Source organism: Tetrao urogallus, assembly GCF_951394365.1.
Source record: "Tetrao urogallus genome assembly, chromosome: 8".
Taxonomy (NCBI): Eukaryota; Metazoa; Chordata; class Aves; order Galliformes; family Phasianidae; genus Tetrao; species Tetrao urogallus.
This window is the reverse complement of record NC_136821.1, coordinates 23,628,744-23,652,950: the sequence shown is the minus strand read 5'-3', so window position 1 is coordinate 23,652,950 and position 24,207 is coordinate 23,628,744. Positions and strand designations below refer to the sequence as shown.

General features: G+C 37.2%; 1 protein-coding gene across 4 annotated transcripts in view; it reads left to right on the top strand.

Moving 5' to 3' along the window:
* Positions 1 to 24,207, top strand: part of RAPH1 (Ras association (RalGDS/AF-6) and pleckstrin homology domains 1) — a gene marked incomplete at both ends in the record, with an annotated part of 45,072 nt that overhangs the window by 14,097 nt on the left and 6,768 nt on the right. The window contains 10 exons of one of the 4 annotated variants that reach the window (XM_079538905.1): positions 1,545 to 1,625; positions 4,987 to 5,061; positions 14,597 to 14,674; positions 15,862 to 16,021; positions 17,545 to 17,666; positions 19,299 to 19,364; positions 20,135 to 20,278; positions 20,928 to 21,038; positions 22,945 to 23,043; positions 23,602 to 23,722. In XM_079538905.1, coding sequence (XP_079395031.1) covers positions 1,545 to 1,625; positions 4,987 to 5,061; positions 14,597 to 14,674; positions 15,862 to 16,021; positions 17,545 to 17,666; positions 19,299 to 19,364; positions 20,135 to 20,278; positions 20,928 to 21,038; positions 22,945 to 23,043; positions 23,602 to 23,722 — 1,057 coding nt within the window. Of the gene's footprint in view, positions 1 to 1,544; positions 1,626 to 4,922; positions 5,062 to 14,596; positions 14,675 to 15,861; positions 16,022 to 17,544; positions 17,667 to 19,298; positions 19,365 to 20,134; positions 20,279 to 20,927; positions 21,039 to 22,944; positions 23,044 to 23,601; positions 23,723 to 24,207 lie in introns of all 4 variants that reach the window. The other 3 variants (XM_079538907.1, XM_079538906.1, XM_079538908.1) reach the window with 3 other exon arrangements.

Genomic DNA, 24,207 nt, shown 5'->3' with positions numbered 1-24,207 from the left:
CACAAGTTCCAGGAGGGCTGGCCACTTGGGAGTGCAGAGTAATAGTTCTGGATTGTCACTTCCAGTGTCTGGCTCCAATATGCTCTGCAGCAGCCAGGCATTGCAGTTGTAAGAAGATTCTGCAGTTTTTGGTACTCTCCCAACCGTGGCCCAAGCATTCCTGAACTTGGCCAATCTTTTGTTCATGGTTAGTTGTTTGCAGCTCAATTGAAAGACTGGGCAGTGCCATATGAAAGAATTCAGCCTTGAGGTTTTTAATTGTGATGGACTGGGCTTCAGTAAGGCTTTGTAGATTACAGTTTTAATTCTGAAGGCTCCTGCTCAGAAAAATTTAGTTAAGTTCCCATGGACCAGCAGAATAATGGTCTTTGAGGATGTCATTGACAACAATCCATTTCATGGTCAGGCATACAGAGGTATTAAAGCCTTAAAAATAATTCTGTTTTGAAGGAATTAATAGTAACTATCCTTTAATAGTAAACCATCATGGAAAATTTCTGTCTTGGTTATAGCTTGGCAAAATGTGTTTAAAGAGCTGAAAATACGTTGTATGTATGGAAATGTCAGACAATTCTGCTCTGTAATGGTGCAACATTAGTTTCGAAGTGATGGTAAGACCAGATGATCTTAGTGACCTTTTCCAGCCTTAATGATTCTATCATTCTAAGTGTCTGTATTCTTTTTCTGGCGTTTTGATAAGAATAAGCTGCAACTTCCTTTTCATTTCTGTATCTATCAATCCCTAACTCGGTAACTAAGTTAGCAAAATTAATGTGCCTGAAATAAATATCTGTACCTTTGATAGAAAGGGGTAAGCATTGAGTGCCACACTGGAAATCTTTAGACACTTTAGACACTGACTTTTAGGAGACGCATATATCCTATCCAAAGACACTGCAACCTTTACTCTTAAGAAAAAAAATTAGGGAAATAGAAAAATGCTTTCATTTCTTTTTTAAATAAATAATGGTACGAGGGTGCTTGGGTCTAGAGTAGTATATCCAGCTGAAGAAGAGGTAAATCTGTATCTGCTTTTTCTTGTTATGTCTACTAATTGTCACTAAAGCATATTTATGTTACTTCCTAGTATGAAGAAATTGATGCAGAAAGTATACGAAGTGACAGGCTGTTGTGTTGTTTTATTTAGAGATTTTAACACACAGCTGTTATTTAGCATTCTCCTTGGACAAGGACTACCTGGGTTTGTTTGTGTGTGTCTACAAATGTTTTACTGCAGTGTTTTATCTTAAGTTAATGATGATTTCCACTCTTCCTTGCATCCGATCTCTTTCCCTTCCAATAGGATGAGAAAAAACCTGAATCTCGTCTTTGAGTCATGGCTGATTGAAGTCATTGATCATTTGTAAGAAATTGGCATAAGGGACACTGCAGTTTTTAAATGTAGTTTGGTTTCCTTTAATTTCATTAATTGTCATCGCTTTTTTTATTCCCTTTCCTGACTGAGAATAAAGGCTTTCTTTTCTTCCCCTTTCTTTTCCCCTCTTTTCCTTTTGCATTTTTTCCTCCTCATTTTCCTGCTTTTTTACTCTCTCTCTGTGGGACATTCCATTAATCAGTCCAAGCATCCCATTAACTCTTCAGAAGAGGAAGCTGAAATGACTCCTGTAAGTTACTGTCACATCTATGTATAGTTTCAGTTTGTTGGCATTTGTATCAATTTGCCTGTAATATAAAAAATCACATTAATAACTTCATTTGAATCCTCTGGTACTATGATAGCACACTAAGTACATTGTTAAAGTTAGACTTTCTCAATCTGAAGTTGATCATTACCTGTTTTCTAGATAATTAGAGGAGCCTACTTGAAATACACTTAAAAGTTTTTTTCTTTTCTTTGGAAGCATAATTGTTCCTGGCAGTCCGTTGCAAAGGAAGGCATGAAATGAAATCTTTAAGTTATATATTAATCACTTTGTAATGTGTGTTCTTATATATGTCCCACATGAAAACACAATCTCAAAGAATTTGCAAAGAAAAAATTTGGTTCTCCCTTCCCCTCTTTGTACTCTTTTTGGGACAGCGTTTAAAAAAAAGTGTGTATGTGTATATACAAAAAAATAAAATACAATTCTTGAGTTCTGTTTTAAAAATAGTGTATTCTAGCTGTTTCTGCTGATTGTCTAAAGAATTCAATATACTGATGTAGTCATAAACTGTGGTAGTTTCCTTTTTAAGAAAGTTTTGTGAGCGTAGAGGTTTTTATCAGACACTGCTCACTGCATTCTGTATTTTCCTTATTTAAGTTTGGTTCCTGGTGAAAGAGGTAGGCTTTTTAAAAAAAAGTCTCATTGCGTTTCTTAGCTGTCATCAATTAAATTCAAATTAGTGGCACAAGAGTGCCACCAGCTGGTTTAACTAGATATGAGTTACTATTAAAATGTGCTGGGAGAGAGACAACTTTGTGCCAGGACATGAGATCCCAATGTTGCGGTGGGAGCAGGTGGAAGGACACTGGATGGGTTTCACAGTGGATGACCAAGAAGGTCTCTCAAGTAGTAATTCATGTTTTGGCTTTGTTTTCCTAGATTTTATTGGTGTTATTTGTTTGTCAGGGAAAGTACTTTGGACAGAAGATTATTTATAGAAATTAGGCATTTATGTTGTCAGAACTTTGATTTAAATTTGAACTTTAGGAGTAGGGAGGAGGGATGAGCCATTTAGATCCTCATCGTGGTTCAGTGTAGTCATATTATCTTATGGCATTATAACAGAATCACAGGATCACCAAGGTTGGAAAGGACCTGAAAGATCATCCAGTCCAACCGTTCACCTATTCCCAATAGCTCCCACTAAACCATGTCCCTCGACACAACATCCAATCTTTCCTTGAACACCCCCAGGCTCGGTGACTCCACCACCTCCCTGGGCAGTCCGTTCCAGTGCCTGACCACCCTTTCTGAAAAGTAATACTTCCTCATGTCCAGCCTGAATCTCCCCTGCCGTAGCTTGAAGCCATTCCCTCTGGTCCTATCACTAATGACACGGGAGAAGAGGCCGACCCCCAGCTCACTACAACCTCCCTTCAGGAAGTTATAGAGAGCAATGAGGTCTCCCCTGAGCCTCCTCTTCTCCAGGCTGAACATTCCCAGCTCCTTCAGCCTCTCCTCATATGGCCTGTGTTCCAGACCCCTCACCAGCTTTGTTGCCCTCCTTTGAACAGAATATTTATCTACCTCTGAACAATGGAGTATTCCTGGGAAGCCTGTATTAAAAGGCAGCATCAGTTCCCCTCTGGCATTTGATCTGGTCCATCCTCTAAAATAGACAAAATATTTTACAATTGCAGTTGTAAAGGAATAGCACATTGTTCCAAAATGAAACATCCTCTAATTTTTTTTTTTTAAAGGAAACTTTGTTTATAATCCCTGTCTGCTTACTGCATGAACTAATTTTTTTTTTCTCTGGGTTTATGTAGATCAAACATTTGAAGTGATATGCACATGTTTAGCCAAGCTATGTAATATCTCAGAACTCAGCTGGTTTGCTTTACTCCATCTAATCATTCTAACTTCTGGTTATCTGGAGTACTGTAGAAATGTGTTACATAGAAGTAAGGAATTTGTCAAGACATTGTCAAAAGATGCATGTGCATGATTCTATATGTTTCTCTCCAGCTCAGACTACGCATTTTATTGGCAATACTTATTCTTATGAAGGACCATTATTCTTAACAGCCAAATAATTTTACTGTGGTTATCTGTTTTCATATTTTGTTGCAAGTCTAGCAAAGCAGTATTAGAATAGAATAAAAACTTATTACTGGATAAATATGGTGCTGTTCTTCAATATAAGATGGGAACAGCCAAAAGGAACAGTGATAGGACAAAGGTTAAATTATCTCCCTTAAGCTTCTCTGTTGGATAAGTATTTTCTGGGAAATGGTATTTGCTTTTAAATAGATATTCCTTATACTAAACCCTAGGAAAGAGGTTGTGAATGTGCACTGTAATGTTCTTTTTACCCTACTGCACAATTCATTAAGAAAAAGTGATGCAACTTGTCAGAGATTGTGATCAGTGATTAGAAGTCCATCCAGAAAGTCTTTGAAAGAATTGCTTGAACTTGTCTCTCTCTACGTGGTAAAATCAATCAACATGGTAGTAACAGCTGAGACATGCAGCCACAAGGGAAGAAATTTGCAGTGTAGTGATGGTATGTGAGATACATTCAATATTCTTGTTTAATACCACGTATCAATCTGATTTCCTCAGCAGAATTGTGACTGAAATTCTGTAGACCGAGCTGATGATTTTGCTGTTCTGTAATAGATGCTGCAGATGATGATCCCTCTAACTCTGTTATTCTTCAATTTCTATGTTTAAGAAACGTTCCTTACAGGTTGCTGCTTGTTTTGTTTCCTTTTTGTACAGTTTAAAGTGTATTTTCTGAGAAACTTGCGTTATTTTAAAAAAAAAAAAAAAAAAAAAAAAAAAAAAAAAAAAAAGGTGGGGAAAAAAAGCTTAGTTGTCAGTAAAGTTTAGATTATTTATGGTGACATCTTTTAAAGTAATAGTCAGCATAGAAGGCATGGAACCAGTTCCTTGCCTCCATGTGACCAGCTTTTAGTAACTTTGTACAGCAGAAGCAGAATTTTCAATTTTACAGGACTGTACAGGATTTTTGACAAATGAATGTTTTTGTTCTGAATGTTCTTTAAAAATAAGTCGTTTCTTGCAGAAAAGAAACCAGTAGCAGGTAAGCAAAGCTCTTAATTCTATTCCGTGACCTTTTGTTCAGAGAAAGTTGATTAAACTTGTGTCCTCTTAGTGTGACTGCTTTTATATGAGTGTTAGGTTTGTATTATTTGGGAATGTTCACATTTTTATGGGAGGGAAAAGAACAGAAGATGTAGGTGCATTGTGTTGTTTTTTTTCCCCTTAAACTCTGCTTATCTTCTGTAGTCAATATGCTATAAAATTACTGACTACTTTTGACCTATGTTCTTTCTCTTTCTTTCTGAACAAGCACTCCTATTTGGACAGGGAAACCTCCCTCCTTCTGAGAAACATTGCAGGAAAGCCTTCTCACTTGCTGACCAAGGTGATGCTTCTTCTTTCCACCTGCATGTGACTGTTCCTATGTAGAAAGTAGCTTTTGCGGTATGCTGTACTCCTCCCACCCCTGCCCTTTCCAGGAACTTTTGCATTTACTTAGATTATTTTCCTGTTTGCCCAAGGTGTTTTTGAAGAGCATTTTATTGTCTTTGCACGTTTATCAAAGTGTTCAGTTTCTTGGCAAATACTTAATAATTATATCAGCAGGTTAAAAATGTGTTAGCTACAAAGGAAACATACTGAGCTAGGAGCTGTTTTGTTCCTATTCCCATTCAATACTTTAAGAAAATAAAGAAGAGCTGCAGTGGTAGAACATAGGTGAGAGTATTCTGTGCTGTTAAAATGCACTAGTATCCTGTACGGAAGCTCAGTCGCTTTATGAAGATAAACTGTAGCAAGTAATAGAATTAATTTATTTTAAAAAAAGGCAATTTAGATATAATATAGGGTGATAGTGTTATAATAAGACAATGGTATAGTGAGCCAGGTGTAGACAAAGCCTGATCATAAATACATTTTCCTTATGGGTCAGTGATCTATTAAGAGTCCACAAATTGCTGATCATTTCCTCTGGTTCAATTTAAAAGTTGCAATTTTCATATGTGTTTCCCTTTGAAACTAGATTAGGAGAGATAGAGCAAGCCAAAAATCTCCCAGATGAAAAACAAACAAAAAGCATGCTGAGATGAAGTGTATGCACTTTCACATTGGTGAGAAAACTTTGTTCGATATCTGAAGTGTCAGATATGTCTGATGCTATTTACCTACTTATCTAACACTCCTTGTGTTATTTTTCTAAAAGATGACATGGAGAAAAAAAAATATCTTGAACAAACCTGAATTTGCCAAGGTAGATTTTATCACTTCAAAACAATAGAGAGAATGTTTGATTAGCTGAAGTAGTTTGTATTTTCCAATAAAAGTTTGGAAATACTGCTTCCTTAGATATCTGAAGATTCTTCCCAGAATGCCCAGTGTGCATCTTGTGCAACAGTTTTTGGCTCTCTAAATAGCAGATGAAGCCACATAGTTTTCTTCTTTTGTGACTGTTTCTTCTAAACCTCAAGTCTATGCTACTTTCCCTTTAGCCTGTCAGCTTCCCCCATTCCATCAATATATACACACACTTCCATAACTCTAGCATCAGTAACGAAGCAAACAGCCATCAAGCCAGCAAATCTTGCTTTGTTGCAACACAAACAGAAGCCATAATATTTTTTTTGCCTCCATCTGTTTTCATATCTTCCCTTTAGGTTATTTAAATACTGAATGTGTATTGGTTACCATATGGAACTTCAGGCTTATTTAAAAAAAAAAAAAAAAAAGACAAAATATCAAGTCTATCAGATTATGTGAGCACAAACTACTTTGTATGAGTAGTTCTAACAATACTCGTGAAGTTAATTTTTTGGATTTTTAAACCTTTGTCTTATTTGGCTTCAAAGCCCTTTGAGTCAGGTGCTTATGATGATTTTCCTGACATTCTAAGGATACTATTTCTTGTTAACTCAGCATAGGATTATCTTAGTATAGCTGAGCCCTCTACTGACTATCGAGCATACAGTTCTGGTGTGAATACCTTTAGTGGTTCCCATCTGACCTCCTGTAGACAGAAGTTTTGTTAGTAAAATGATATGATTCGTAGAATCATAGAATGGTCTATGTTGGAAAGGACCTTAACAGTCATCTAATTCCAACTGTCTTGCTATGAGCAGTGATTACATTCCACTAGATCAGGTTGCCAAAAAGCTGCATCGAACCTGACCTTGAACACTTCCAGGGATAAGGCATCCATGGGTTCTCCAGAAAACAATTCTGTTCTTCATCTCAAAAACCTCCAACTCCTCCTCACTGTCCAGCTTGTATTTGTGCTTGGAACTGTACCGACCCAGGTGCAGGGCTTTGCACTTGGTCTTGTTGAACAGCATGTTTGTACAGACCTATCTCTCTCTATCTCTCAAGTCTGTTGAGATCCCTCACAATGGCATGCCTTCCTTCGGGCATATCAATTGCACCACTCAGCTTGATGTTGTCCAGAGTACACTCAGTCCCACTGTCCATGTCACTGACAGAGATGTTAAACAATACCAGTCAGTACAGACCTCCAAGGAACGCTGCTCATCACTGATCCCACTCAATCTGGACGTGAAGCCTTTGGCCACAACACCTTGAATTTGGCCATCCAGTCAATTCCTTATCCACCAGGCAGCATGTCCATTGAATCCACATCTGTCCGTTTTAGAGAGAAGGATGTTGTGTGGTGCAAAGCATTGCATGCTTTGCAGTCCAGGTAGGCCTCATCCTTTGCTCTTTTCCGCTAATGCTGTAATCCTGATGTAAAGGCTACTGAGTTTGTCAATCACGTTTTGCCTTTGGTGATGCTTTCCTGGCTGCCTCTGATCACCTCTCTGTTTTCCCTGTGCCTTGTGGATCATCTGCACCGTGATCTTGCTAAGTACAGAGGTGAGACTGGCTGGCCTGTAGTTCCTCAAGTATTCTTTTTTCCCTTTTAAAAATAGGGGTTATCTTCCTCTTTTTCTAGTCACTGGACTGCCACAGCTTTTCAAATATGGTGGATAAGTGACATTGTTGTGACGTTAGATAAGCCTCATTATGAGAGATGCCATCTTAAGAAATAGGGCTTTTACTTGCAATTGTACTTAGGTATTAGATCTGTTAAATGTATGATCACATTACAGCTCTAATCTGGTGGCTCTGGCCTGCCAATTAGTTGTTTTATGTCTTACTGTTTCTTGTATTCTTCCCCTTCATTTATCTACTCCTTATATTCAGAATAAGGAGATTTTGAGAAAGAAATATAAATCTTGTTCTCTGATAATGTAACTCCTTTTAAAAATTCTGGAAATGAACTAGGTTCCTGTTGCTTTGCATTCGTGCCTAGACACAATTCATTTTGCAGCACATGGAAGGTTACAGCCCCCCCCCCAAAATATATATATCTTTTCATAGTGCTGGTCTCTTTATTTTTAAATGTAGTTCTGTGCTTTATTGCTCACAGCATTTACCCCACATCCCACCCTCTTTTCTTTTTTTTTTTTTTGTGAAACAGAAGTGAATATATATCAGTGAGATAAATTACAGAATGTTGAAAACAAAGCAATTAATCTTTAAAGTCTAAGCTTCAGGCTTGTTTGGAAGTAAGCCATCTAACTAAGCTATAGATTTTGAAGTCTGTAATTCTTTATGGCTATGAAATACAGAGCAACACAGACACAAATATTTTTGGGAGAGTATTCAGAATATATTCTAGCCTAGGACATGCAAATGGGAAATAAAATTGCATGTCACATTTCTGAGTTATCGGTTATTTAACTGTTCTGATGTATGTGAAACTTAGACTACATTCAGGAAGACAGGTGATGGTGATTTAGTGATGTAAAGCTGCAGATACGAATGTCAGCATCTTCAGAAAATGTCTAGTAATGTCTTTCTCGTTGACCTGAAAGGGAAATAATCTTGTTATAAGTGCAGATTGCCCTGGTTTTGTAGGTTTTGGTTACTACACTGTGTAATCCCTCCAGACTTTAGAATAAATCAGCTGCGAAGTGATCTTCATGCATCTCAGGTCAGTCTGGTTCAGATGTGCTTGTTACTGAATCTGTGTAAGTGAAATCCTTTGCACTATTTTTTTTTTCCCCACTCTGAAATCACTACTGATTTTGTCAAGCCTAGTATAGGCACTTTTTCAGGGAGACAGCATAACATATGTCCTTGTTGCATAAGATTCTCCTCTGTCTTACATTGAAGTATGCCTTCAAAATGGTATGAGGTCTAATTGGAGGCCAGTACCCAGTGGTGCACTGCAGGATTCAGTAGTGGTCCAGTACTGTTTAACATCTTTGTTAATGATCTGGTTGATGGGTAGGGCATACCCTTAGCAAAACTAGGAGGAAGGGAGGATATACTAGATGGTCATGCTGCTATTCGAAGGAACCTCAACAGGCTGGAGAAGTGGGCTGACAGGAATTTTGTGAAGTTCGTTAAGGGGAAGTGTGAAGTCTTGCAGCTTGGGAGGAACTGCCACAGGTACCAGTGTATGCTGGGGGCTGCCCAACTGAGAAACATCATGGCAAAATAGAACCTGGGGGTTTTGGTGGGCATCATCTTGACAGTGAGCCAGCAGTGTGCCCTTGCCACAAAGAAAGCTAACAGTATCCTAGGTTAGATTAGGAATGTTGCCAGCACATTAAGGAATATGATGCTTCCATTTAACCAGCACTGGGGTGGCCGCACCCACTGGGGTGATTCTCCAATGTATGATAGTTATGGAGATAGTGAATGGAGCCCATTAGAAGATTCTGAGGCTGAAGAAGCGACTGAAGCTTTTATTCTAAGGGGAAAAGCTGAGAAAGTTCAGGGGTGATCACATCAATGTCTACAAATACTTGAAGGAAGTATATAATATGGGATGGAGGTGGGCTTTTTTTCACTGGGACATGACAAGAAACCATGGATATGTGCTGAAATGCAGGAGGTTCCCTCTGAACATCAGGTAGACACTGAAGTTTACTGAGTGCTGGCACAGGTTGCCCAGAGAGGTTATGAAGTCTCAGTCCTTGGAAGTATTCAGTAGCCTTTTGGTCATGGTCCTGGGGAATCAGCAGTAGGCGACCCTGTTTGAGTAGAGGGTTGAATAAGCTGACCTCAACCATTCTGTTGTTCTCTGAAAAGTGGGAAAAGCAGGTTTCCCAGAAGTAGAGAGATACATTTTCCACATTTTGGACAAAACTAATTGTTTCATGCTATATGATGTCCTGTGTAGCAGTAAGAGCTGGGGGAAAAGGCAAAGAAAGAAGAGGGATATTTGGAATTAACTTCCCAGTTAACTGTTGTATATAATGAAGAACAGTTTTCCTGGGAAAGACTAAACATCTTCCTGCAGATGGGAAGTAACAAATAAATGAACTTATTTTGCTTTGCTTGCACACACAACTTTTGATTTATCTGTTAAGCTCTTGTTATTTCTGACCACGAGTTCTTCTCTTCACTTCCTCTGAGTGGGATGAGGAACAAGGAGCTATGTGAGGCTTAGCTGTGTACCAGTGATAAGCGCACAACACTTAAATACTTGTAAATTTTGATCAAATGTGGGAGGCTCTGGAGAGGTTTGTAGACGCGCTTCTGCACTGAAGTTCATAAACAACAGCTGTCTATCTCTTTCCCTTCCTTCTTGTCCTTAATAGATGGCAGGGGAAAGATCTCTTCTCTAAGAGCTCTTGGTAAGGGACAGTGTGACTTTGAGATGCAGTTAAAACGTGACTGCTGCTTTCCACTTTTCCTTCAGAAGCCATCATCTGTGTTGGACTTGGTCTTCTAATAGCAAAAAGCTTGTGAGTGGTGCATAGATTTTGGGGAAAAAAGAAACAAAACAAACCTGCATTCATGGGAGCTATTGAGACTGAGAAAAGAGGTCTGTCTGCTTTTGAAATGATTGATGGACACTGAGTGGTCTTCGTAAATTTTTCTCCTCCCTTTTCAGTTAAAGTAAAAATCGCAATCTTGTGTGTCCTTGTTTTCTTGTGTGTTGTATCATCATCATAATTCAAGCATTTCAGGTGAACCATTGTCTCAGACAGTCTCAGGCACAATCCCCAAAACCACCCTACTGTTTCACGTGCGTTTCCATGCTTATTAATGTGATAGAAATGCTGTGACAGGGAGCTAGAGGAAATGCCGTATTGAGTTGGGAAGGGAGAAGGCAGTATGTGGAGAAAGGGCCTGCCACCTTAGCATGGTGAGCTTCTCACTGTGGAAGAGGGTGCTGTACTCTCTAACAGTAAGTGAGCTTTAGAAGAGAGGAGTGTCCTTTTTTTCCCTCTTGCTTTCCGTGGATTTAGATTATTCTTGGTTACTTTGAGGCGAAAATACAATTTAAAAAAAAAAAAAAAAAAAAAAAAAAAAGTTTGAGAATGATAAAAAGTTAATTCTGCAAACACAAATTCAGTGTTCATAAGTGGAATATTGCTACACGTTGTTTGTGTTTTATGAATCTTAATGAATTTGTCAGGAAATCCAAAGCTGTAGTTAAAAATCACTTTTTGAATTGGGGCAGAGGATGATTCTGCTAGCTTATGCACTCATCTAACTTTTGCCTTCGAATGCTGAGTGCATATACAGTTGTTCTAGTAAAAAATAAACAGAAAACTCTTCAGTGATATTCTGATTGATATAGGCTAAATATAGGAATAATAAAGATGTCTTGAGGTTTGGGGAACATGCAGAATTTAAGATGTTAGTATGATGCTTTGAGGCAAAAGGAGCTTCTGCATTAGTTAAAACCCTGGAGTAAAGAAAATCATTTGCTAAACAAGCGATTTCCTTTCTACCTGAGGTGAGATTATAGTTGGAAAAACAAACACTGGATACATGCTTCTAGTTCTTCAATATTGCTTATATACATCTAATTATTCAAGTAAGACTTTACTGAAATAATTTGAAATTAAACATTAAACACATTTCTTCTTGTGTGCATCTTATGATCTCTGTATCCTCCATGTCACTTCAGTGAGGTATGGACTTAGCTGTTTACCTCTTGTTGTTCAACTGCTAGCTTTTCTAAGCACTGTAAACTTTTTCAGTGATATTTTCCTCCTTCCTTCTGTTCTGCCTGGCAAGTAAGAAAAATCGGTTAATGACCTCTTAAAAGCATACAATGAAACAAAAAATAAATCCCTAACCTAGAAACAGTAAGCTTAATTTGAGCAAATTCACCCCTGCCGTAGCACATACGTTGCATGCTTAATGTTGAAACGCAAGCAGAATATCTTTTAATGCACATTTAACTTGGAACTAGAGCAGGAGATTAACTGTCATACTAATGAAATCTAAACTTGAGATTTTTGGAGTTATTTTTTCCAGTGTTAAAGTATAGGGTAAAATAACTATAAGCTGAGTTCTAGTTTAAAAAATAATTTAAAAAGTCTTGAAATTGAAGACCAGCGTGTTGTGGAGTTGTTCTCCTAGTTTTAGTTTGCAGTATGTCAAAATAAACAAGTTCTTAGCGTAAATGTATTACCAAGCATTATTTAAGCAGGTTTACTTTTGTCTGTAACTCCATGTAAACTCAGCAAGGTTTAAAGCCAATGAAGGCTCAAGACCTAAGTGCAAGTATACATATATTCAGTACACCTGAAGTTGTCTTTTGAAGAAGGAATTTATGTGGTGATTGAAGTCATGCATACTGCTGCTAAAACAGTGACCTTTTCCCAGTAGAGGTGGAGAGAAAACACCGTGTTTTGTGGTCTTAGACCTCTGTATGTCCTTTATGTTTTTATATAACGCGACTGTAAAAGCAATCCTGTCTAAATGGGAATTCTGCTGAAAAGCAGTATTTATGCTGTGTTAATTTTCAACAAGGTCACCTCCCCCATTGTTTTTGTGGCTGCAGCAGCTCTGTGAGGCAGACGTATCAGCCATCCCAGGGATTTACACTTGTACATGTCACTTGTGAAATGACTTAGGCAGCAGTTCTGCTTGCCATTTATACGTGTGTTTATTGACAATTGGGCAACATGACTCATATCACTGATACTAAAAGGATTTAGCAGTGAAGGGGAGGTTTTGGGAGTGGCTCTCATGGGGAAATATGGATGAGTGGTTCTACTTGGGCAGTTAAGAATAGAATAAGTCACTGTGAGTTTTGAAGAATGCAGTAGTTACTCTGTCATTTAAGTGATCAAAATAGATAGTTCTTTCTGCTGCTCTCCTGAAACAACATGTGCTGTATCAGCAATGCTGTGGCCTTGGTCTTAAAACTAACTACAAGGTCAAAATGAAATAATTTAAAATGCTTGACTGTCCTGTGCTTTCAAAAATTCTAATTCTTTCTTCCATCCAGACCTCTCTTTATGATTTATAGCTGGCTAAAAACAATTCTTTGTTTTACATCTTCAGTCTGTTTTTTGTTTAAATTTGAACTGACTTTGTTAAAATGTAACACAGTATAAGAACTCCTGATCTCCGAATCCTTATGTAGGTGTAGTGCGAATTGAAAAGTAATTGATGGTAGAATAGTAAATCCTTGGAATTGTTTATATTCTAGCATTTTTAAAAGCATTTTAGGGAGTAATAATGGATTATGAACTTTGAGATAAACAGAGAGATTGGTTGTACTGGCGCAGGTGGATGAGAGGTCCGCAGCTGATTGCTGCTTTCTCTTGGCTGTTGCTGCAGGTACCTGTGTTCAGTACTATGAAGTGCTCTTGCTGGGACGAGCTCTCAGTAGCTGCATTGCACAGGTGCACAGTGAAATGGGGTGGAAAATTGTGCTGCCTGTTGTTAGCGAAGAGCAAAACCAAATGTGCTGTCAACCTTTGTACAGCAATAAAAGTTTATGGTTGAATTACTGAGCAGCTTTTTAAACTGCAAGCCAAGTCTCTCAAAAAATGTGTGATAACTTCAGAAAATCTTTTGTTGATTTTTAAATCAACAAAATCATCCATGCGTTTTTAAATGCATGAATGCATACCATCACTGTTAGAAATATTTTAAACCTCAGGTTTTGGTAATAATTTATTTCTGTAGATGGAAGCAACCAAGAAAGAGTACTGTAGAATTCTAGATGTGTTTTGCATTGAAACAATTTGAAGTGGCACTTTTTTTTTTTTTTCTTTTAATAGAATGCTATTCTGATTTAACCTTTCTATGTTCTGTGACACCGTTCTTACGATAAATAAGAATTTTGGTTCCCTGTAGACTAATTAAAAATGTGTTTTAAGGTAGTTGAGTTCCCAAATAGAGTTTCAAATCAATATTATTTCTGATCAGGTGAAGTTACTGGTACCTTTTATTGTCAAACATTATATTTCTGTGAGGGCAGCTGATTGTCTTACCTAGTTGATGTTTCTTTCCAGTGCATAGTATGGGCACAGATATGAGGGAGTAAAAGCTGTTAAGTAATAATACAGGTGGCAGAGGAAATAGCGTTTTGCAGTTGGTAGGAATGTTAGTAGCTCACTGAGAAGTGGAAAAAAATAGTTCTATGGTTTTGAGTAGTCTAGTTTTAGTAAAGTGTCCTGGCTACTTATTGCTAATTCTTCTAAACCCGTGCGCATAGTGTGAAACTCTATTTGAAGGATTTGTTTTCAGTACTTTCTTTATGCTCTTGTATTTGTCGTATGTCTGTTGGTTGCACTCAGTTGTGAACTGTTGTTGAATGTGTCTTGTCCAAGAGAGTGACTTTAAATAAGTATGGTAAAGTACCTGGTAATAATGTGCCAGGCTACTTAAAATAAAGAGAATAGAGATAGACCATGTGTGCATATATAAAATATATACCTCTAATATGTTATTTTGGAGGCAATGGCATTAGTGTTTCTAAGCGTCAGACACGTAAAGTAACACTTTCTAAAAAATAAGTCTTCATCATTGCTGACAATAAGTTGTGGAATTATAGGTGGGTGAGTTTCAGTTGTGTTCAAGTGTGGTAGCTTCAAAATGAAATCCACTAAAGCTCACCTGGAGTGTGTTTAACTGTAATTTGGTGTGTCTTGCCCCCTCAGGAGGAACAGGCTGCTAAACTGAAAGCTGAGAAGATTAGAGTGGCATTAGAGAAGATTAAAGAGGCGCAAGTGAAAAAGGTAAATTTTTTATGCTGTTTTATGAGATTTTTTTTTTTTTTACACTTTTTCACCTGGAAAATGCAGGCATAATACTTCTCATTTGTGTCTATTACCATTGCAGTACCTTAAAGAAAACAGGAACGCTGTAGTGATCAGATCTGATCTAGAGTGATAATGTACCTTTTCATCTGGACGCCAGTCAAAAAATCCTAGCATATCTAATACAAATATGTTTTGCTTAAGGAATTTTGCAGCCAGTGTGCTGTTAGAATAGTTTGCCACCACAGCTGAAACAAAGATTTAGCCTCCTGAGACTGTCTTTGTGTATTAAGCACTCTCACCTCAAATGTGAGTTTCTTCACAAATCCCTTCTTTACACACGTGTGTCGTCAGATTTTCCAGCGATAAATAGAATGCAAACATTTCAGATTACACAGAGAGGTTACAAAGTGAAGGAAGTCTGACACCACCTGATGCAATATCAAAGATTTTAAGGTGTTCCTTCCAGATTTAGCCTTCTTATTTTAATTTTGAAGCGTTCCAGTAATTTTGTCTTCTACATTTAGTGTTTATAAATCAAAACCTGAAAAAATGTCCTGAGTTGGAAGATGGGAATTAAAACTTAGTACTACTAGTGTATTACAACTACTGCGTTTTAACTTTTGCAACTGAGCAAGAAGTAAAAAGGAAGCAAGCAGCATAATGATTAGCAAGAAAAATCTATTGACTTCAGATTTTTTTATTAGTTGTAAAAATAAGTGCATTTTTCTTTCTGGGCAGTGACCTCTTTAAAGTGGACTCTGAAAAGCCGCTGTGTTTTAAAAGTATATTTGTTGTATACTAATGCTTAATGTCTCCAGGAAAATAAGACAGTGTAGGTGTGCTGCATATATGATAACGTTGTTAGAAAATAGAGAAAAAGCAGGCAGAAAGCTTGACTTGCAAATCTGAGGAAATATGTTCTGTGTAAGTTTGTATAATTCTCGATCTATGCTTGTGCCACCTACATATTTTTCTCTTTGTGAGAAAATTGTCACTCAGATGTTTATGGGTTTTTACATTTTGAGGAGAATGTTGAATGATCTGAATATTTTGTTATTTAACAAAATCTTAGAAAAAGGCCTTAAAAAGTACTTTTTTACTTGAAATGTAGAAAATGTGGTAAGTTGAACCTCTTTGTGTTTTTCTGATTTTCTGCTCAATAGTTGGTGATCAGAGTCCACATGTCTGATGACAGCTCAAAAACAATGATGGTGGATGAGAGGCAGACAGTGAGACAAGTATTAGATAATCTGATGGACAAATCACATTGTGGTTATAGTTTAGACTGGTCGTTGGTGGAAACCATCTCTGAATTGCAGATGGGTAAGTAATTTATTTATAAATGTTTATAATTCTTATCTGTTGATGTGGTACTTATGCATATCTATGTCTTCAGAGTAATTTAAATTCTTAACTTCATAGTATTTAATATCCAGGGCTAGTAATCTTCTTTCATCATTGTGAATTTGTTTGCCAGACTATAATTCTGCATGAACTTCACTACACATTGTTTCAAATGGACGTGGGAATGTTTTCTTCCTTGGTATTAAAACAGTGTCTAAATTTGAAGGCTTGATAGAGGAATTGTAGTAATGTCTATTGACTGAGCCTCTTGGTTTTGATGTGTTCTTCATGTAAGAGTGAGACGAGGAATAAAAAAAAAAATCTCACCATACAAAAAAGTCTGTTAGAGGATAACTCATTACCCTATGAATCTTAAAGATCTCACCCAGACCTTATTAACTTCCTGTGTTGTTCCTCTGCTATCTTAAATCTTAGTTCATTCCCTACAGATGGCATTTTGTTGCATTCACTCTTAGTATTCTTAATTACTGAAGATTTTGAGTTGTCCTATGTCATCTCAGGCTCCTTTAGTAAGAGCTCCTTGATCTGGATATGGTGAGTGCCATATGCTCTCTGTAAAAATGTGGTGTAATTGATTTGGAGAGGAATATGTTTGGTTTTAACAGGCCAATTATATGTTAAGCAAGTCCCAAAGAATTCTGAAAACTTTTTTGCCTGAGTGACAATATGGCCTATGTGAAAGGGGAAATAATTGCTGAGAGCAAGGTGTTACATGAGAATCGTTTAGAGAAGAGTGTTGGTCAGTGATTTCCCGAAGACTTAGGATAAGAATTTTCAGATATTTCTCTACCACTTCAGTAAATTTTCGTCTTTTTAAAAATTCCCCTCTTCCTTTTTGCTGATTTTTCATTGTCCCATACTGGTGATAACCATCTCAACACAGAGGCATAATCCATTTTCCAAATTCTTCTACCATACTCCTACTAACTGTGGTTATTCTACCTTTCAGAAACATTTTGTTTTCCCTCTAAGCACTGTTTATTACTTTTTTTGACACTTTGAGTGAGACAGCAACTGGGGATGTAGATACAAAATTAATGCTGAAAAAGCCGCCTAATAAATTCTTCTAAGAGCTCTGTTAACCAGAGTATATATAAATGTGATTGGTTTTTTTATTTGTTCTTACAACATGTCAGATATTTGTTTGAATTTGTTGTATTCATGTGGGATAGTTAGCTTTGTCAAGTTCAACAAATGGGTTATTCAGGCTTGTTATACGGATGGTTACGTAAGCCTGAACAGAGAGAAGTGAGAATAGTGTGTGTGTGTGTGTGTGTGTGTGTGTGTGTAAAATTAAGCTGGGCACTTGCAAACGTTCTCTAAATTCTTTCTAGTTTGTGTTGTAAATTTCTTCTTCATTTTAGTAGGTCTGGAAGTGTATTTTTTTTCATACGTGCCTCATCTCCCTGGTGAAATTACAGTGTAGCTTATTTCACAGAAAGTGACAGATTAAAATGTTTGCTCTTTTATTACTGCTGCAGAAAGGATCTTTGAAGATCATGAAAATTTAGTTGAAAATCTTCTCAATTGGACCAGAGACAGTCAAAACAAGCTAATGTTTGTGGAACGTATAGAGAAATACGCACTTTTTAAGAATCCCCAGGTAAGCCTGAGGCGTATGTTGAGTGTATGTATGTGTATGTCTGATGGCAATTTCATAATGCTTTTGTTAACATTCATTTTAGTATTTCTATTTTGATACTTGTGTCCATACAAAAATGCCAGGCAACCTTACATCTCAGTGCCACATACATCCATGCTGTGATTGATACAAGATCAGATGTCTAACAGAAAAACCCAAGCCGAAGCTGTTTCCTAATGTATTCATGAGCAATTGTAATAGTGATAAAGGCAGACAGTTTCACAGCAATTGCACTTAGTGCTGTTCACAAAAATAAGTATACAAGCAAGGTATTGGCAGGTTTTGCTGAGAGTATTGCTGCTCCACTGTGTTCTTTGTTTACTGACAAGGTGAACATTCTGAAGAGGATATCCACACACTGTGGTCAAGTGACACGAGAGGAGGACTTACACTTCCCTGTGAAAGTTGGGACTTGCCTCTATTCATCCATGTTCCCTGTTTAGGAAACAAAAGGGTCCTCTTCTCTTGGGAACTGATTATTGAGGGATGGTAATGGAGATTTCAAAATGTTAACTACATATTTGATATCCAGCAGCAGTTCATTACCAAGGAGGCAGCTCTTTGAAGAATTTGGAGCTGAAAAGTTTTGTATGTACTATAATTTGATCTCTTCTAACTCTTAGTAGCGACTTGCCACTTGAGGTCATGTATTATTTTTATATTGATATGGCATTTATGTGGTAACTTCTTGGATCTGGACTCCCTGTTTACCTAGTAAGCTGAGTAGCAATTTTGCATGGACATCCTTTTGTACATTGTAAATTTACTTTCAAGCAAAAACTGAAAATTGGGTCTTACTCCAGTGCTTTGTCAGGAAGCTGCAAAACTCTGCAAAAACAAATTGTTTTAAGACTGTGTTGATAAACATTTACTACATTACATGCAGTATGCACTGTCAAGAGCACAAGACACCAGCGTAAAACCAATTTTTTAAATACACATATTTCACCTTTATTTGAAGGCTTGATCTGGAACTTATGAATATTGTTTTCTTTTTTTTCCAGTAAGATCTAGAGGTTGGGAAGAAGATTTTCATCGCCTTTATCCTTTCCAAGCTGAAGAAAAGCATAGGAGTAGTTCTTAAATAAGATAGAGTACCTGTTGCTTAATAGCTCCTTCTAATAAGACAAGGAGTATTTAGTAGTTTTGTGAAATATTTTTTTTCAGAGAAACTATCAGCACAAGTTGAAAAGACGTGCATTTCTTCTGCGTGTGCTTCTGTCAACACACCAGTAATGTCAAGATTTAACACGTTTTAAGATCCTGTGGCATTTTCAAGTTCACACTACTTTTGTTTCTGGATATGTTACACCAGTCAGCTTGTTGTGTGGAAAGCCAGGAAAATATTATTATGAGACTATTGCTTTAGGATAAGAGTTGGGACTGATTGGCACTTCTGGAAGAGGTGGTTGTTTATTAAGTTCCATGTATGATGTAGCCATCTGATAGTTTCATCTGGATTATAAAGTTTTGTTTAATTAGAGTATCATTCTTAACACCTTGTTTCTTACTCCTATAGAAAGGCAAATGAGAAATGTTATTTGGCTTTATTTCAGAATGCCTATAGAAATCCTGACCTCTCTCTTGTTACAGAACTATCTCCTGGGGAAAAAAGAAACCTCTGAGATGGCAGACAGAAATAAAGAGGTGCTGCTAGAGGTGAGACTGCCAAAACAAAAAGAACATCAGCATTTGAAACTAAACTCTAAAACTTTATGGTTATTGAATCTAATGGATGGATCTGAATGGGAAAATGGAATATGTTACATTTGAGGAAAAATAACTATTTTAATGTCACTGTATTTCATATAAAATAGGTTATTTTGAATGTGTCTTTATTTTCTTTGGCAACCAAAATGAGGTTACCTGTAGTGGTGGTTAAATAGTTGAAATCTGGAGAACTACTGCTTATCTGTTGACCTGAGATGACAGAATTTTTTTGAGCACCCTCCGAATTGCTACTCAGTACGAAATTCTGTAGTGTTGGTTCAGTGACTAGTTCCATGTTAGAATCTTGAGTTTTGTTAGTGAGCAAAGTAGTTAAAAACAATTTCAGTTACACTTTAAAATAAACCACTAAAAATTAGATTTAAAAAGAGTGACAGAAAGGGAAGCTAGGTAATGTGTTCAATATTAAACAGTTCACAGAACTAAGGACAACAAAAAAGGAAGCGTGGAGCAAAGAGATCAAACAAGTTGTAGCATTCATAAGCTGAAAACAGAATAATTTTGAGACTTTTTTGTAGAGACATACCTATGCTGAAGTGTGATAGCTTCCACTTGATCATATTGCACAGAGAAAAACCTTTCCTTAATAAGTGTGCATTCCTTAGATGTGGAATTTCAGTCTCAATAAAAAGCAAAACAAAACACTGCATGCTGTACGTTCTCTTTGTGTCACTTTTCAAACCACCGTTTTTTATCTCCAGGAATGTTTCTGTGGAAGTTCTGTAACTGTGCCAGAAATTGAAGGAGTTCTGTGGCTGAAAGAGGATGGTAAGAAGTCTTGGAAGAAACGTTACTTTCTTCTACGAGCTTCAGGAATCTACTATGTTCCTAAGGGGAAGGCAAAGGTATGCTATTTTAAAGCAATTTACCTGTCTTGTTTATTGCTGAGAAATCATTCGGGCACAAGACTCAGCTTTATTAGCTGTGTGCCCTGCCCAGAGCCTTTAATTAAAAGTGCAGCTTTGTTGTGCAAGTGAATTGTAGATTTACTATAAATTACTGTGGTAACACTTGACATGAATTGCCTAACCCCATATTTAAAAATGCAAGACAACGGGGGTCTGTTTTTTGAGTGAGTTTGGGCTTAGGTGGTCAGAAACACCCAAGATTCACTGGGATTAATTAACAGCAAATGTAAAAGTTCCCAGTCAAATCAGTCCTATTTAATCCATTCTGATAGCAATGCTGAGTAATTGTTAGCAGTCTGCTGTAATTGGTTGTCAAGAGGCAAAATACAAATGAACACACAATAGACAGAATTTGAAAAAGAATATCCTGATTAAAAAGGTTTGATGGAAGAGTTTATGCATGGCTGTATTCCCTTGCTGTACTGGTAGTGTTAGAATCAGATTGAAACTAATGATAGTATCCTATTAGTATTGAATCTTAACACTAAAGTGGTTTTATTTTTTTTTCTTCTTTTTTTTTTCTTTTTCAGTGTTTGTGGTTTTCTTACGTAGCTGTTTTGTAAATTAGTATTTTTGTACTCAATAGGTCTCGCGGGATCTCGTGTGCTTTCTACAGCTAGATCATGTCAACGTTTACTACGGACAGGACTATCGGAACAAATACAAAGCTCCCACAGACTACTGCTTAGTGCTGAAGGTAGGAGAATAGTTGTTGCCTGTTCTCTGTGCTCCTCATGACTTCGTAAACATTTAAATATTGCTCTGAATTGCCAGACTGACGATTCCTACTCTATTTAATCGTTCTATTTAATTGCTATCAAGTATTACACCAAAATCTTTGGCAGCTGCCTTACAGGAATGCAGATTTAGTGGATTTAATGCTCTTTGAAACACTAATGTCGGGGTTTTCCTGTCCTCTCAGAGCATATGTTCAGAGTAGTGCACAAATTGGTATTAGTGTCAAGCCAACCCATATTGCCCAACCTGGGGAGACAGGGATGCTGTAAGGGAAGAAACTTCTTAGTATTAAGACAAATAAAAGTACAAGTAGAAAAAAACGTTAGGAAATCAGTGACCTAATCTTAAACTGTAGAGTTATTAATTAATGCTTTTGGTTGTTTTAGATTGCATCAATTTCATGGAATCATAGTATGGTTTGAGTTGGAATGGACCTTTAAGCTCATCAGGCTCCAACCCCCCTGCTATAGGCAGGGACACCTTCCTCTAGACCAGGTTGCTCACAGCCCCATCCAGCCTGGCCTTGAATGCTTTCAGGGAGGGGGCATTCACAACCTCTCTGTGCAACCTGTTCCAATGTCTCACCACCCTCACAGTAAAGAATTTCTTCCTGATATCTAGTCTAAATCTACCTTCTTTCAGTTTAAAGCCATTTCCCTCCTCCTGTCACTACTTGCCCCTACAAAGAAAAAAACAAAACCAAAAACCTTCCTTAACTCTCACACATTGTTCAAAATAGTGTTAGTTCCTGCAAGATAGCTAGCTACAAAGCTATTTAACATATTTTCACAGTATGTTTGTAGCAAGTAAAGTATTTTCATGAATTTGAAAATGGCGCAAGTAACAAGATAGTTACAGTTCGACTTAAATTTTCCTTCTAACTTGATATCATCTTGTGTCATGTGGTGCTGGGTACTGACATCAGTACATTAAAATGGTTGTTGTGCCTGGAGTGTGTGGCTGCCAGTCTGTGATGTGAAGAAAATGTGTTGCCCTTCTTTTAACAGAGGGCATAATGTTTGGGCCCACTGACAGGTAGACATTGAGTGTCAAGTTTGGGACATGAGATTAAGGAGGAAGGCGTAAAATTAAGATTGGAAATATTTTCTTTGTTCTTATAAGTCACTGGAATAGTTAATTGAATGCAATTAAATGCAAAAATACCACTGTTTGTAGGTATAATTATAAGTTACTTGTGTAAAATTGATTTCTTATGTTTGTATGCCACTTTCTATCTGTATCATTTTTATGGATGAATTATTTTTTTCAAGTTTATTGGTCACCCAGAATAAACCAAAGTTTTATCTCAATAGATTTTAAAAAAGTAATTTATTACTGTTGTGAGCATAAGGGAAGACATGAGAATATAGAAGAAGAGTGTCCTCCACGGAACTGTATGTCGGCGTGAGGGAAGATTTGAAATACTGTTTGTCTCCCTGCAGTGGTGGTTAGTCCATAGGGGGGCAGTAAAGGAGACAACTCTGTGCGCTTTGGCTGTCTTCTGCTTGCAGTGTTTTTACAAGCTGAGACTGTTCTGACCACTTGGTTTGAGAGTAGGAACATGTATGAAGAGCCTCAGGGTATAGAAGGCTCTGTAGGTAGATAAAAGGTGCAGAACTAAAATACTGAAAGACTCACCCTTTCCTAGTGTTTCATACCTGAAGTCAGTGCTCACTGACACGCTGCCAACTGTGTAAAACAGTTCCCCTACCTCCTGAAATGCTTTCAAATATTTGTAAGTGAACTCAAAACATATACTACCATTCAAGAGCAGTAAATTTGTCTTTATAAAACTTAGCAGTTAAATAGCTCTCCTTACCTTCCTACCCATTAAAATAATGGTAATTGTTAATGTTTTTATGCAGCATCCTCAGATCCAGAAGAAATCCCAGTATATCAAGTATCTTTGCTGTGATGATGTAAGAACTCTACACCAATGGATCAATGGCATCCGCATTGCTAAGGTAACATCCTCCAGCCAGTCTTCCATTGTTGTCATGGTCTGTATGAAACTATTTGCAGTTATTTGGCAAAACACGTGCTGAATCCATGCGAATCCTTTCCTTCTATTTCTGGTAACCTTAATTGTCAAATGACAAAATTGGTATCTTGTCTTAATGTTAGCCAGCTCCCTTTTGGGTTTCACATAATTGTTTTCTAATATCTCCAGCTTGTGCTAGGCCCACTTCTTGCATTATCTAGCTGGTTTGATGCTGTCTGTTCTAGCATAAACAATTTTTAATTTTCTTTTAGCAATTCGTTAAGTAAAATGCAAAAGTTTGTGGGGAGGAAGTTGCCACTGCTGTTAAGTAAAGCAAAATGAAATTTGCACTGAATTAATTCTGTGTGAAATCCTTCACAGAGAGCATGCTTTTTTGTCTCTGGGTGTTTCTCCTTTTTCTGAGGGGGGAAAAAGGTGGGACAAAGAAGCTAAAGTTGAAGATCAACAGACCGAAAAGGGTACACAGCCTATATAGTAGTTAGCCTATAGAGTAGTTAAATTTGTTTGTCATTTCACTTAGTATGGGAAGCAACTGTATATGAACTATCAAGATGCACTAAAGAGAACAGAATCGGCATATGACTGGACTTCCTTGTCTAGCTCCAGTATCAAGTCAGGCTCCAGCTCATCTAGTTTGCCAGGTAATTATGTGACTTGTCTCTTAATGGAAAGATTTAATTACTTGTTTTTTGTTACCAAATACTTGGAGACTGTAAGTGAAGGTATTTGAGGGGGGAATGGACTATTAATCTAAAAATGTGTTTTACGTTACTTGCAGTGGCGTATTTTCAGAACTTATAGTACTTTGTCATGAGCTTCCAGAAGAGTTTGTTTTTCTGATACTGATAAGAGGAAGCTTCCTTTCAAATTTGTGATGCCTCTATCTTCATGTATTTGAAAAAAATAATTTAAAAAAAATCCAGCTCTATGCTTTAATGATGCGAGTGGCTTTTGCTGACTGACATTTTTTGAACTGGTAATTGGGAAAGAATCACTGCCCAAAGAGAAACTTCCAGACAGTCTCATCCCAGATTCAAAATGGGGATTCTGCTTCTGGGGCAAATTTTGTGTGCCTGCAGGAATATGCTCTGTTATTGTGTTTTGTCGTCTAGACAGCAGTCTTCAG